The following is a 15622-nucleotide window of genomic DNA, read 5'->3' on the forward strand; positions in this document are numbered from 1 at the left end:
CAACGGAGACAAAGTGAAGCCAATTAGAAACTCTAGAAACTTCCTGGGGGTCGAGCGTACTGCGCAGACTCAAACTGAGCTTGACGACGTAGATGTGACGTGAGCAACCCGTCTGTCTTCTAGTAGCTGTGCCAAGATCAATCTGAATCATTACCTTCCGAAACTTGCAGAGACGGAGAGTGTGAGTATGAGCTGTCCATGAGCAGGAGCAGGAGAAACTTTTGCTATGTATTCTGATTAATTATATTGTCATTTTGCCTCCACGTCCCCCCGATCGCCCGCGAGCTTCTCCTCCTGTCCATACGGTAATCTCTCTACTGCGACAGAGAGTCGCGTGGTTATGACGCAATCGTTAGCCTATTTTTACAAAAACTGCTTCTACGGGGCCATAACGGAAGCTACAAGGTAATGAAGCCTTTTATACATTTTCATGTTTCTTTAGAAATAAATAATGGACAAATGGAGTCTTTAAACGCCTCAGATGTGAAGTTATTCGCTGTCAAAGTGACGCCAAAATGAATGGGAGTCAATGGGATGCTAACAGCAGGTGGGGGTCCGCTAGCCAATGGCGGCGCCCGGGGGTACCTTCAAAATAATAGAAAACCCTGCCCCCCTGCTTCAACCTCTGTTTCTCGTTACACAGCTGATGCTCATTTCCCCATTTACTAAGCCCGGCCGGACTGTTTACGGAAGGACCCGGAACCGGCCTGGTGTTACATTGAAATCGCTCCCACAGGGAAACAACATTGGGCAAAAGAAATAGTTACGCTTCACGTCACCCCGTGACATTTCCTCAACTAGGATTTCTTAGGACTTTTAGTATGTTGTTCTGGACACCTCATAGAAATGATCTAAGCTGCAAAAAATTATTTTACAATTAGTCTGTCGTAAAACGCTATTTTGCCTGGACTATCAAGGCTGATCAAGGCCGCTTTAAGTTTATTGCTGGAAATATTGTGAATCACTTGAAGACTTCTTCTGCTATTATCTTGCGTTTGCCTACCAATTATAAAGCCAGTCTGATCCTCATCAATTATATCAGAAATAGGCTACAGGTTTCAAATCGTTTAGAAATAATGGAAGTATAGCTTATAGTCCACATTTTGATAGTACATTTTTAATGAGCTTAAATGCTATTTAAATGTTCTTGAAGTACATCAAAATTAAGCTTCAAATATATTATAACAGTAGTTAAAGACATATGAAAGTATATTTTAAATGAACTGTACAGAAATACACTTGAATTGCACTAAATGTACTTGAAGTTGTTCCATTTTAGCACAATTTAATACATTAAAATATATTGCGCATAGCTTAAAATTAATCTTAAGCATATCTTGAAATACACTTAATATACTTGAAGTTGTTTCAAAATAATACATTAATCATACACTTAGTATAGTATCATTTAAATATATTAAGTATGTCCAAAAAAGACATTTCTGAGTATGAATTATCATATACATTGAAAAACAACAATATAAAAGCACTGTAAAAGGTTTTGCCACAAACTGAACTGACTGGCTTCTCTCCTGTATGATTTCACATGAGTCTCTTCAGACCTTACTGTACATGAATTATGAGCTTCCAGAACTTCTGATTGATGCTGTGACCTCCTAACTAAACTCCTTTCCACAAATTGAACAGAAATAAATAACACAGTTATTTCTACGTTTTATTGAGTGCAAACAATAAGTACAACCATAGTGAAAGTACGCTATTTTTTTCGTATTCGTCATTCGGTGGCTCTGAATTATCAAAACACCATTCAAAATGGTTGCTACGGACGCGATAAACGCAGAAAATCAAACCCGATCCGAAATTTTTTATGACGGACAACAGTTTCGGAGGCCGTGTGTAAAAGTGATTGACAAAACATGAGGTCGTATTCAGTTTTTAACGTGTGAACATTTCGGACGTGAATTTCAGTGTGCAAGGACACTCACAGTCCTGCTACACTCCCAGTAGCGCTGGGACTATAAGACATCATACTAATGTTATGTTCATTGTATTATAAATACAACACCTATATAACAGTTACATACTGTAATTGCCCATATAAGACTTTTCCAGGAAATAAACAAAATAGTAAGTTAAAATAGCTATAAATTCTACTTACAAAATAGCAGTATTTTCTTTGCAATAAATGTATATATTTAAATACGATTTGCACCTCAGTATTTTAGTACATTATAAACCAGTAATTATAAACATTATAAATTAAATATTGAGTGCAAATATTGTATTTTTTAAATAAATGACAACTTATTGGGACAATGAAGACCTTCCTATACCTACCCCTACCCCTACCCGGTAAACACTTTATTATTAAATAATCGTTAGGCACTTTAATTCCACTTTTTACATATTTTCTTCATATTTATTGAAAATAAAAGCTTTTCCAATGTGATATGCGATGGGAAAAGGGAGAAGCACGAGTTCGGCAAAAGGTGTATTCGAACTCGGGTCGATCGTTACGTCCCTTATTCCCTTCGCAGTCAGTCTGGTGCTCACTGTGTACCTTAAACAGTGGAACATCATTAAAGAATATCTGCTGAAACTTCTGCTTTATTGTCCTTGTTTCAGTATGGATTACCACTGTATATCTGTATTTTGGGACTTACAGTTAAAGACCCAAGGACCAGATAGGATTTATTAAGACCAGGCGTTAGAAGTGCAGTCAATTTAAGACAAGAGTCAGAATTGTAATAAATTAAAGGAAATTTTACTGAAGATAGTTTGCAGTTTCATCAGGCAGAAGTCAGCTTCAAGAATCACAAGGAGTGATTACTCCAGTGATCAAAAGTAGGCCGCTTCCCCTTACATTTACAAAAATCACAGCAATTATAACCTTCACCAAGGTCTAAGCTTTGTCATTGCTTCAGGTTGAATGATTCTGATTGGCTAATAAATAATCACACATTTTCTACACATAGATAGACTGAAGCATATCTCCATCAATTATGCGGCTGACATTCGGACCCTGAATTTAGGCACGTCGTGACCTTCCACACTTGTAGTGATTGTAATGAATAGTAATTGGAAAATTTTTTGAGTCTGTAGGACCAACTCTATAGCGCCACCACCAGTTCAAAAATGCAACATTAAAAGGTTTATAGCTTTTGAACCCTTTGATCTAGATGTGAATGTAAATAGATGTCAAATGAAACTTAGATGCTCAGATGATCTTTGGACCGAGGCACACAGAAGTGACTAATATATTTTTCTCCAAATTTGACCTGTATTTGTTGCCTTATGGTAGTTAGCTTAGCATGCTAATTGGTTAGCATGAACCATGAACCATGAGCCATTCCGGTTGTGGGTTTTAATGCTGTGTGGCACATTCCCAGATTGCAAGAGGTATTGTGGCCTTAAGTGGTGGAAAAGTTGCTTCTGTTCCAGACATGGTGTCTATATGTGAACGAACTCGATAAATACAACATGCAGCAAATTTATACAAAAAATATTCATTTTGAATTGCTTCTCACTTGAACTATTGGACCTTCTTCATCTTGCCAAAAACACAACTTCCCAGTGGCGCAATGATATGAGTGACAGGTATCTGACCCAGAGATAATGGGTTCGAGTCCCACGTGGCATGATTTAAAAAAATTGTGTGTCATGTCCATTCCTTTATTATTCAACGTTGTACTAATCTTTCTTCCTCTTGGATTAATGTTTGTCTTGTTCATTCTCATCTGAACTTTTGTTCATTTTGAGTTCATTTTCACCTATACTTCTAAACCAGCTCTTTTTTCTTCAATTTCTGCTGTTTTTACAATTACTGCTCTTACTGCTGCTTCAGGGGCTTGGCCCCGTATCGCTGCTTGCAGCTATATTTCCACTTGTTCCTTAACCTGTAACCAAGAATACTAACACACACAGACACAGTTTCTTCAAGATTGGATTTGGTGAGGAGGAGAGTCTTCTCAAAACATTAAGATAACATGTTCTTTCTCTCAAGGAGAGGATACTTTAAATCTAACTGTAAAGTAAAGTGTAACACGTGATACCCGAATATCTTGCAAGTTATTTCATCAATGGACCAGTAGATTCAGCAGTCTAGGTTCGTCCAAGAAGAGAGATGTGCGACAGCAGTGAACCACTCAGATACGGGGGTTGAGGTAGGAATTAGAAAGATTATATTTTAACAATGAAATAAAAAAATAAAAAAAATAAAAACAAAAACAATTTTGTTTCTCACACTCAGTGTACAATGACCTCAGTCTAGTTTACATTCAATAGTAAGGATTTGTACTGGGGTGTTTTTCTTCCCTTACAGACTTATGGCAATATCACTCATCAAGGTAAGTTGACTTTTTCCTTCTGTTTTCCTACTTGGTTGATAGCTAAGTCACCAGGTTAAATTTTAAAGCTGGTTATCATTAATCATGTAATCAACCTTTTCTCTTCTTTAACCGTTCTGTTCTGAAATTTGATCTTAGTTTAGTTATTCAAAACTTTGAACATTTACCCATAAACCTCAAACAAGTTTCTGAAAGACATTAAACACCAAATAAAACAAAATTACATTTAGTCTTGAACACCTCAAAATTTAACAAGAGTCCACTGCTTGTAATGAACACTCAGAATGATTCTTTGAAAACCAGTCAGTTCATAAATTTAGTCCAAGAATCCAGGAATTGATGGAATCCACAGTCTCTAAAGTCTAAAATTTCACTCCTACCGGTTAAAGATGAATAAGTTCAACTTCTGTGCTCTTTAAAAACAGGAATGTTCACAACCTCCAGTCAACGGGTGGCTCGCCAGTCCAACTCCACCGTTACGCACACAGAAAAGAGTTGAGACAGTTCACAATCCAGGAAAAGGTTCACACTTCACTCGATTCGTATCCAGAACAGGCCACATGCAGTAGATGACATCAACAGAACATCACACGGAAACAAAACAAAGAGAGAAAAAAAAACCTGGCCTTGAAAACACAAGGCCAAAAGAAATAATCAATTAGCACTTTACAATGTATATATTGATTCAACACAATTTCAAATAAACAATATCCATTCATATACTTCTCTGTGTATGGAATTTCTTTATACAATTTTTCCTTTTCTTATTTGGCATTCCCTTTTTAACAATATAAGCATTGCACTTAAATTGTATGCAGTCACTTGTATAATTACCTTGTTTGACCCACAACGCATGTTAATTATTGGTATTTCACAGGAATTACCATTACTTTTGTCTCTATTTCACTCTTAGGTCTGTTTCCATCATTTACACTACACCAAATAAATGGTTAATTTATGAAACACAATTTTAACACGACTTTAAACCATATTGTAACGTAAATAAAATAAAAACCACATCAACTCACCAAGGAACTCATTCAAAAGTATATGAAAAATCCGGAAAATTCCCGATGATCCACGTTTGAAGATATCACTCACAGATACACCCTGCTTTTCTCTCAGTCCTTCGTTAGAAATATATATATATAAATATATATAAAACACAAATCATATTAGCATTATGCTAACGCTAAAATTGCACTATTAACATGCGTTTAGAATGTTACACGAGATAAATCAACTGGTTCTGCAGTTACACAAATACTAAATTTTATATCATTGATGTATAACGATATAGAGCTGTATTAAATGGATCTTACGTCGTTTATATTCAATTCTGAAACACTGAATCTCTTGGAGCAGTGACGGACATCTGCTCTCCTCTCAAGTTCACGGAGAAAAGAAAGATCTGGAACGCACTGCGTTGTAAACTTGCCGCGATAGCGGAAAACGTAATGACGTCATTCAAACGCAATTTCATTGGATGAGATTATAATCCTCAATATATATTTTTTTATTTATAAAGATTTATGTTCATAAATATTTTATTCAATCAGATACATATTCTCGCTGCACTTGATGTTATTATTTGCGCTATTATTCTGTCTCTGCTACTAGCCACTAGTAACCTGGGTTACACATTCCCCCCCTGAATTCAGGCACGTCCTCGGGCATGCATGAGGTTGAATTGTCACAACAGTGGGGAAAGCATCCGATACATCAAAGGGTTGATAATTAGTGGGTGTTGGTTCTTCCAATGAAGTGGTAAAGGCAGAGCTCAGACCTTGTAGTAGGGACTGAATGACCAATGTCAAGGGATTTCCTAATTTATGATACTCAAGTTTATTAGGAGGTCCACACTGCCTTTTAGAGCGTTTAGGGCCATTGGCGCCTAGGTCATCATCCGTGACTGGTTGGTAACTTGAAACAGTTTTGGTAGGTGGGGTTTGATCACTGGATTGAACTTCATCACCCACAGGGTCTAATTCCAGCACTCTTCCGCTGGTCTCCACTTCAGCCATATTTCCATCTTTTCCAGACTCAACTCCATTAGTGTTGAAATCAGCAGTGTTCACCACAGGTAAGTGATCCTCATTGTCATTATCTTGTTGATTACCTGTTGACTCTTCTAGTCTAATGTCTGGTAAGGTCTCCTTTCCAGGGTTTACGACAGCAGAAGGGGATTCATAGGACTCTGCTTCAGGTAAGGTTTCTTTTACAGGGTTTACCAGAACAGGGGGTGGTTCAATGGACTCCACACCAGGTAAGTTCTTTACAACCATGGGACTCCCAGAAGATAAAACAGTCGTTGTAATGAATTCCAACTGGTGTCTTGAACTTCTAATATGAAGGGAGTCGTCATCAGATTCTGACTGATCGCTCGTTAGATGTTCTTGGTGAGCAGCTTCTAGAGCAGAGTTAGATCTGGTTCTAGGCTTACGTTGAACATTCGGAGGACCCAACTCAATTTCTTTCACAGATAAAAACCCACAAGGGCGAAGTAAGTCGCGGTGTAAAGTGCGAACTGGACCGTTCTTTCCCTCAGGCTGGACTACATACACTGGGAGATCTCCAACTTTTCTGACGACTACATAAACATCTGACTCCCATTTGTCTGCCAGCTTGTTCTTGCCTCTCAGTCTCAAATTCCGCACAAGGACTCTATCTCCCAAATCGAGGGTAGAAACAACCACATGTCTGTCAAATCTGTGCTTGTTACGTTGAGCCACTTTTGCAGCGTTCTTGATGGCAATCTCATAGCTCTCCCTTAAACCCTCTTTCAGATCCCTCACATACTGAGAGTGAGACTTAGTCGATCCATTCACTGGCAGACCAAAGGCCAAGTCAACCGGCAGCCTGGGTTGTCTACCAAACATTAGTTCATAGGGAGTATATCCAGTCACATCATTTCGAGTGCAATTGTATGCATGCACCAAGGGCTTCACATACTCCTTCCAGCATGACTTATTTTTGTTTTCAAGAGTACCCAACATCTGGAGAAGGGTTCTATTGAATCTCTCCACCGGATTTCCTCTCGGGTGGTAAGGAGTAGTTCTCACCTTGTGTATGCCTACAATGTGACACAGCTCTTTGATCAGGCGTGACTCGAAATCCGGTCCTTGATCGCTGTGCAGTCTTTCCGGAAATCCATAATGTACTAGGAAGTTTTCCCATAAGCATCTAGCCACAGTTTGCGCCTTCTGGTTTCGGGTAGGCACAGCCACAGCATATTTGGTGAAGTGGTCTGTAATGACTAATATATTTTTGGTGTTACTCTTATCTGGCTCTAAGGACAAGAAGTCCATACAGACCAACTCCAACGGTCTGGTAGTCTTGATGTTCACCATTTCAGCTGCTTTCTCTGGAAATGCTTTCCTACGTACACATCTCTCACATGTCTTAATCTTCTCTTCCACAGATGATGACATTTTTGGCCAAAAGAATCTGGTCCTGACAAGGTCAAGAGTCCTTTCCATACCCATGTGCCCCATATCATCATGCAGACTCCTCAACACTATTCCTCGCAAAGCCACAGGTAAGGCTAACTGATGGAGTGTGCTCCCTTGATCTTGCCTCTTCCTGTAAAGCAGTCCATCTCTTAATTCTAACCGATTCCACTCCCTTATCCACAAGGTAGTACTGAGAGACTGGTCCCTTGGAGTGGAAGGCTTCTCATTCAGCTCCAAACTATCAATGATGAATTTAAGGTCAGGATCCATCCTCTGCTGCTTTCTCAACTCCTCATTGGATAGGTAAGGAATAACCGGAAGACCATGCTCATTTTCCTGTTCAAACTCTTCAGGTAGGACATCTGCATGCAGAGCTAAGGACTCAACAAGGGCAATGGAAGGATTGGACAATTTGCATTCATCCGGGAACTCTCCAATTTGATGTCTGTCGCAGATGGCTCTTATGGCTTCTGGCAGGATAATAGAACCTTCAGCTCTCGATTCATCTAAATGATGAAGGGTAAACTGTTTTATCCTCTCTCTCTCTTTCTGGGATGCAGGGTCATCCAAAAGCTCGCCATGTGGACGTCTAGAAAGCCCATCTGCGTCACCATTCTGACTTCCAGCCCTGTACTGGAGCTTGAAATTGTAGGTGGACAAACTTGACAACCAGCGATAACTGGTAGCATCCAGCTTTGCAGACGTCAGAATGTAAGTCAAAGGGTTGCTATCTGTTACAACCACAAATTCTGCTCCGTACAGGTAATCGCTGAACTTAGATGTAACTGCCCATTTAAGAGCTAGAAACTCTAGCTTGTGGGCTGGATACCTGCTTTCACTTCTCGTCAACCCTCTGCTAGCAAAGGCGATCACCCGCATTTGTCCTCCTTGTTTCTGATACAAGGCTGCCCCGAGCCCAGTAGTACTGGCGTCAGTATGCAGAATGTAAGGAATCTTTGGATCTGCGAATCCCAAGACAGGTGCAGAGGTGAGTTTCTCAATGATCATGTCGAAGGCTTGTTGACAGGACTGATCCCATCTGTCCCCAAACTCTTTTTTTGGGTCAAAATACTGTTTACTCTCATTCCCTTGTCTATGACCTTTTTGAAGAGGTGGATATCCTACTGTAAGGTCATTGAGGGGTTTGATTATCTTAGAATAATCCTGAATGAACCTCCTATAGTATCCAGAAAACCCCAGGAAGGATCTTAATTCCTTGAGGTTCCTAGGTCTTGGCCAGGTTTTAAGGGCCTCGATTTTCACTGGATCTGTCTCCACTCCATTCTCAGATACAATATGACCAAGGTATCGAACAGACGTCTGGAAAAACTTGCACTTTTCAGGTGACAGTTTTAGTCCATACTCCTTCAGCCAACCATCTTGAACCTGTCAACGCTGAAAAGACTTCCTCCAGATTCGGCAGGGCATATGCATCTTTAATGGTTTGTGTATTTAGCTTTCTGAAATCAATACACAGACGTACAGAATTGTCTTTCTTCTTTACAACCACTATGGGGGAAGCAAAGGGAGATTCTGACTCTCGGATGATTCCAGCAGCTAACAACTCCTGCAAATGTTTCCGCACTGCATCAATATCCTGAGGGTGGATGGGTCGAGGCCTGTGTTTAAAAGGGGTTTCGTCGTTAAGCTTTATACGGTGAGTTACTTTTTCTGTATGACCATAATCTAAGTTGTGCATAGCAAAGACTTCGGGCATGTTATTCAATTGATCTGTAATCCGTTTTTTCCATTCAGAGGTCAAGGGAGAATCTCCAAAGTCGAATTTGAGATTGGAACGAGCAGGTAGTTTTTCATTCACAGCACTGGAACTTGTTTGTCCACTTTGCATCACCTCTTGGACAGCCTGCATTTCAGCGATTATAGTTCTGGGATGGATGGTAATGTCGGTCTGGGTTTCATTCCTTAACACAACGGGTAACTGGTGTTGCCTCTTGCAGGGCAAGGTATGCAAACAGCTGGCAACCAGCAAACCACCAGGTAAGGCGGGTGAAGTTGGTGATTCTAAGGCTACCCATTTCTCAACAGGATGGCAGTTAACCAGAACATGTCCATCAAGGACTACTGTACATCCCGCAGGTACTAACTCTGGAACATGTCCCTTGAATTTCACCCAGCCTACTACATCAGAACTTGCTTGTCTGTGTCTTGCTTCCAAAACCTTTTGGACTGCACGGTAACCATGAGAGTTAGATTGAGGAAAGGATACCGGTTGCTGGACATAGTTACAGTAAAGGGCATCCAATGAATTTGTGCCAATCAGAACTTGCGGCGTGTTCATCAAATCTGGAACTACCAGGGCTAGGGTAGGTACCTCTGTCTCTGTTCCAAGGAACTCTCTGGGGAATTTTAGAGTCAGTTCCACATATCCGAGATAAGGCACTGTTTGTCCATTCGCCCCTTCCACTTGCAGCAGGTTATCCAATGACTTAAGAGAACAATCTGACAAATGTTCTTCGTAAAACGACCAGGGAACCGTGGTTACCTGGGACCCCGTGTCCAGAAGGCAGGAAACCTTTTTCTCTCCAACAGTAATTTTGGCAGTGCACTTTACTCCTACTAATCCTCTTGGTAAGTTCCTTAATGGGAATGTGTCATATTCATTTCGGTTGGACGGGTGTCTAAATTCCTTAGGGCAATTCTTTCCCTGTCCAGTCTCTGTATGCCCCTCTACAGAGACCATCCTCAGTTTAAAGGTCTCATAGCTGCATCGTGGTGGGCATCCCACTGGGCTTGTTGCTCCCTCAGCTTGCGTCTTTTCTCTGCAATTTTAGCAGGATCAGGAGCATTACTACAGCTGCTGGCAAGATGACCATCTTCCCCGCATCTGAAACAATACCCTGGACGAGGTCTACTATCAGGCAGCCTACCATCTCTAGACCACTCTGTTGTGCTTGGTTCAGGTAGTGGGTGTTTGGTGCTGCTTTTGGACTGAAGGAACTTCTCAGAATGGTGTCTGTACATCTCAGGAGCAGTCATTTGAACCTTCAAGTCAGCGATCTGCCTCTTTAAATCAGAAATTTCGGTTGCTTCCACATCACTCTTCATTCTTGAAGTGGCTGCAGTTTGCATGGCTGTAATCTGGGCTTGTAATTCAGTAACAACTTTTCTCAGTGTACTCACTTCATCTGGTTTAGCATTTTTGGTCTTATCCTTCTGGCCTGAGTGTTTTTGCAGAGCGACAACTTGAGCTTGGAGTTCACAGACTTGCTTTGCGAGAGATGTATCAGCTTGGTCATCTCGTGTATCACATGGGTGTGCAGATATCTGATTGGTTGACAGCCTCAACTTTGAGAAGGCAGGACAGTGCTTGTTTAGCCCTAAATGTTTCCTCATCCTTTCTTCTTTTGAAGCATTCTTATCTTCTTCTGTGCGGATAAGAACTACTAATTCTGCAAATGAAGGAGGGTTAACTTTCCTCCTTTCCAGCTGAAGATCGGCAATGAGAGCATTGTTCCAACAGCCACGACAAAACTGCTTAAGAAGACTGCGGTCTCTCTCACCTTCAGAGATGCCACCTCGTCGGATGGCTGTGCTCAAGAGAACCTGTAATCTGTGCAGGTAAGATGAAGGTTTCTCACCATGATTTTGGAGAGTGCTCATGAACCTGGCTAGCAATTCGTCTCCATCTTCTACAGAGCCATATACAGATTCCAACAACTCCAGATATACTGCAGGTAGGCTGTTTGGTGAGACATGTTTAACAATATCTAAGGACTTCATAACAAAAACTTAACTTGAATCATTACAATAAGGGTGTTGCTTATTTATAACCTTGAAAATATGATTAACCTAAAATATCTGCATTTTTTTAATCAATGAAAGAATTGTGTTGTACAAGGAACAGCAGTTATAATACATACTTTTACCTAATACATTTATCAAAGTTAATTGAGTGATCACTAGGAACATACTATAACCATTGGAACATGAAAAAAGGAGAAATTACAGTATTTTTTTAATAATAATATGTTTGTACTATACTTACAGTAAGGGAGGTATTGTCAAAATTTCACCTGTAGTAAGTCAGTCTGGTCACTAGGAAAGCACTACACCCTTTGGAACAGGAAAAAATACTTTAGGTGAATTACTGTAATTTTTTCTTAAACTTATTTGTTTATTGTACGTACAGTAAAGGAGGTATTGTCAAAATTTCACCTGTAGTAAGTCAGTCTGGTCAATAGGAAAGCACTACCTTTGGAACATGAAAAAAATCTAAAGCAGTCAAGAATACGCAGCCAATATCAAACCTGAAACTATTTTTACCCTGGTTGGCAATTTTATTTTATTTTTTTACTTGACTATGTTCATGGTGCTGTGCACGTATGTGGCCCTGAGGTCCTACATGATCAAGTCTGCAACTTGGGTAAAGTTGGTTTTATATTTGCATATTCGCGGAGATTCGCGGACAATATCTCGTGAGCTGAATATTGTTACTACACAAATAACATTGTTTTAATATTTATATCTTCCTCAAAACGAGCTTTCCTTCGGGTTTGCACTTTGCAGATGGTCCCTTCTTAGCAGCCTGCGCATAGAGATCAATGTATTTTGTCCAGTGAGAAGGAAAGATCGTTTTGAGGAAAATTATGTTGTAGCTTCTGGTGTTTTATCTGTAGTTATATGTGATAGGTGTTTTGTGTAGCAACAACGTTTAGTTCACGAGTTATTGAACGCGGAAGTCCGCGAATGTGCGAATATAAAACCAACTTTACCTAAGTTTAGCTAAATACGTCAAAGAATGAGGGAGGGTAATTGTATTCTAATGCATATTATACAACAATATTATACTGTAAAAAGTGGATTCAGAAAGTAAAAGGGGGGAATATGTCAAGTCACCTTTGATTATGAACAGAAGGCTTTAGACATGATTATACAACAGAAGGTGTTGCAGTTTTCACATGTTCAGATGGAAATACACTTTAATAAAACCTGAACAAATCTAAAACTGTGAAATACATGTCGATTGTCGATGTCGAAAACATGATGACATGCATGTCTAATATAGCCTACATTGTACTGTTAAGCCCATTTCACACAGCGCTTTGAACCCGGCAAATTGCCAGAACGCCTTCTGTGTGAACGCAAACACGACCCGGGATTGATGCCGGCATCGATGCCGGGTTGGGGACCTAGGTAACATTGTCGTGTTCAGTCCCGGAACGAGCGCTGTGTGAACAAAAGCCGTAATAATGCCGTGTCGTAGTGATGACGCTGAAGCCGGGATCGTTCGCCAGCTGTGAAGCGGTGCGTAATGCGCAAGTTTATGATCGAATCAGAGAAAAAAAATGCACAAGCGTGGTTTCTCCAGAGAGAGATCGCAGCTCATAAGCAAACTTAAGACGCTGCTGAGACATTACAAGTCACATCGATGTCACGTGTCTTTACGGGATTTTTACGGGTTGTGTGTGAACGCACTCTCTGATACCGGAAAATCACTGGCAGTGTGAAAGAACCCAGTCAAATCCCGGGTCACTTTATCCGTGTATTTTCCGAAATCTCTGTGTGAAAGCGGCCTTAGTAAGTGCAATGTCCAAAGTTCAGTGTTTTGTTTAGATCAAAGCTGACATTAAGAACAGTCGTTATGGGTCAGTATTGCATTTATCATCAATTTGTAAATCTTTAAGCTAGCACAAAGTCAATAAAACAATATAGTTTGAGCAACAGTCTTATAAATCTACTGTATGCTGCATGCTGAATTACTGAAGATAACCATATAAAAGCACCAGAGTTGTAATATTCTGTTAAAAACATCCACATACAGCAGACACATCTCTAACACGCTTTAGCTAAAGCATTAAGAATGAGGTCAACTATAGCAGTTCTTCTTCTGGTCAAATGTCTTATATTCGCTCCGAATGCCGCAGGATTGACCATCACACCAGAACCGGACGCCTCTGGATTGAGTGCTCAAGATGAAAACAAACAGTCGACTTGTCCTTTGAATACATGCATAGACCTACTGAAGAAGCTTGAAGCCTCAGAGACGCGACTCAGAGCTCTGGAAGTCAGTCAGCAGAAGCTGATGTCCAGACTTGCTAACAGTGAAGCTCAGATTGAGGAAGTCAAAATGGAAACCCAAGGTGAGACTGATGTTTTTGAAGACCTAACACACTGAAAAACAATTGGTGTAGGATTTACTTTGTAAATGTTTATGAAATTTACAAGTGTTTTATCCGTGAAATCTGTTTTCAGGAAATGGCAAGCTTCATATTGAATTAAACCAGTCTAGGAGTGATATTTGTGATTTTTAATAAGGTATTTGTTCTCTTCAGGCAGACCAAAGGTGGCATTTTCAGCTTCTTTAGGACTAAATGGTTTCTTTGGACCATTTAAAACAGATTTAACACTGGTTTACAAGAAGGTCTTCATTAATGTTGGTGATGCCTACCACCCGGACACAGGTATTGTTAATCCACACTGTTGAACACAATATCAACACTTGTATAACTCATGTCTACGGCTGTGAAACGGAGATCTGTCTCACTCTTTAACAGGGATTTTCTCAGCGCCGGTACGGGGAGTTTACTATTTCAGTTTCTTCTACCATTGTGGAACTGCAAATCCAACAGTGTTGGCCTTGTATAGAAATGGAGAGCATGTAACAACAACAGCACATCACAGACAAAAGCATGGTTCTCCAGAGAACGGAGGCAACGGCGTAACACTGCTGTTGGAGAAAGGGGATCAAGTCTATGTGGTTCTCCCAAAGAGCGCATGGGTCTGGGATGATATCTCAGTAAATGTCTTAATGTTCAGTGGTTTTCTTATCAATGCCATGTAAATAAAATACACCATGGGAACAAACACAACAGTTATACAAGATGTAATGAGTTTACAGGTTAAGATGAAATATAGGATACTCAATCCAGTCTTTGCTTGGTGTGAATAAACATGTGAATAAACAAATGGCTATTTCCTCTTCTTGGGCAATACAACACCATCTTTTAAGAAAGCGTTTGTTTCCACTGTTAATCGTTTGATAAATTTCGGATTGGTTTATTAGATATTATATTCTACATCCAGGGCTCTGTGGTTTTGTTACCGGCCTCAGACCTAGGGGATATCTGGGCTGGCAGCAAAGCACAGGCAGTGAAGAACTGTGTACCTGTGAAAAACACTGTGAAATAATAAAGAGAGATAAAATGAGTGTCGTTCCTTTGGCGCGTCAGTTTACTTCTCAGATCATAAAACTTTAGTAACTGTAAACACTTCTTGAGTTACATACAAAAATAACTTTATCTGCACATTAACTTATGTTATATGATTCATAAGTGTACACATAAGATATATGAATACATACACACCTGTATTCCATAGCCTGTTTCACAAAGGCAATATATGATTTCCATATTATGTGAAAAGAAGTGTGTACAGAATAAATCAATAAAGGTTCACATAAATGTCACTCATTACTCACATAACTAGAAGGATGACAAATGTGTCACTTAAACACAGAATGCATAAACTAAAACCCAACGCCATTTTACATTCACCACTTCACCCTGATTGCCTCGTGTCACTCATTAAGCGTGTGCGCAAAGCACTCAAAATGGCGATTGAATTGTTAATGCAACAGATATACTCAACTACTCAATTTAAACACAAAAATAACAAGCAACCTCGCACTGCCAATGCACTCAAACATCACAACAATGCTTTATAACTTAATACTTTTGAATGCATTTACTAAACAATAAATCGTTTGCATCTGTAACCTAGTGATGTTACGTCTGACACCGACGCTCCGAAGCTTGCTTCAAACTCGAGCGGTCCTTGCAATGAACCACTGCTTCGGAGCTTGTATCATTACGTCACTAGTCACGTGAAAATGACTTCTGAAGC

The 15622-nt window shown here is 40.0% G+C and overlaps 1 protein-coding gene across 2 annotated transcripts in view; it reads left to right on the forward strand.

Moving 5' to 3' along the window:
* The window catches only part of LOC311303616 (uncharacterized protein), a 291878-nt gene extending 277584 nt beyond the window's left edge, over window positions 1-14294 (forward strand). The window contains exons 2-3 of one of the 2 annotated variants that reach the window (XM_084430176.1): window positions 13645-13860; window positions 14053-14219. In XM_084430176.1, the coding sequence (XP_084286302.1) occupies window positions 13645-13860; window positions 14053-14204 (368 nt within the window). In that variant the 3' untranslated portion in view covers window positions 14205-14219. Of the gene's footprint in view, window positions 1-13472; window positions 13861-14052 lie in introns of those variants that run through there. The other variant, XM_084430178.1, reaches the window with a different exon arrangement.
* Window positions 14295-15622: the final 1328 nt, after the last annotated feature.

This window comes from Rutilus rutilus (assembly GCF_951802725.1).
Source record: "Rutilus rutilus genome assembly, chromosome: 14".
In the NCBI taxonomy this organism is placed as follows: Eukaryota; Metazoa; Chordata; class Actinopteri; order Cypriniformes; family Leuciscidae; genus Rutilus; species Rutilus rutilus.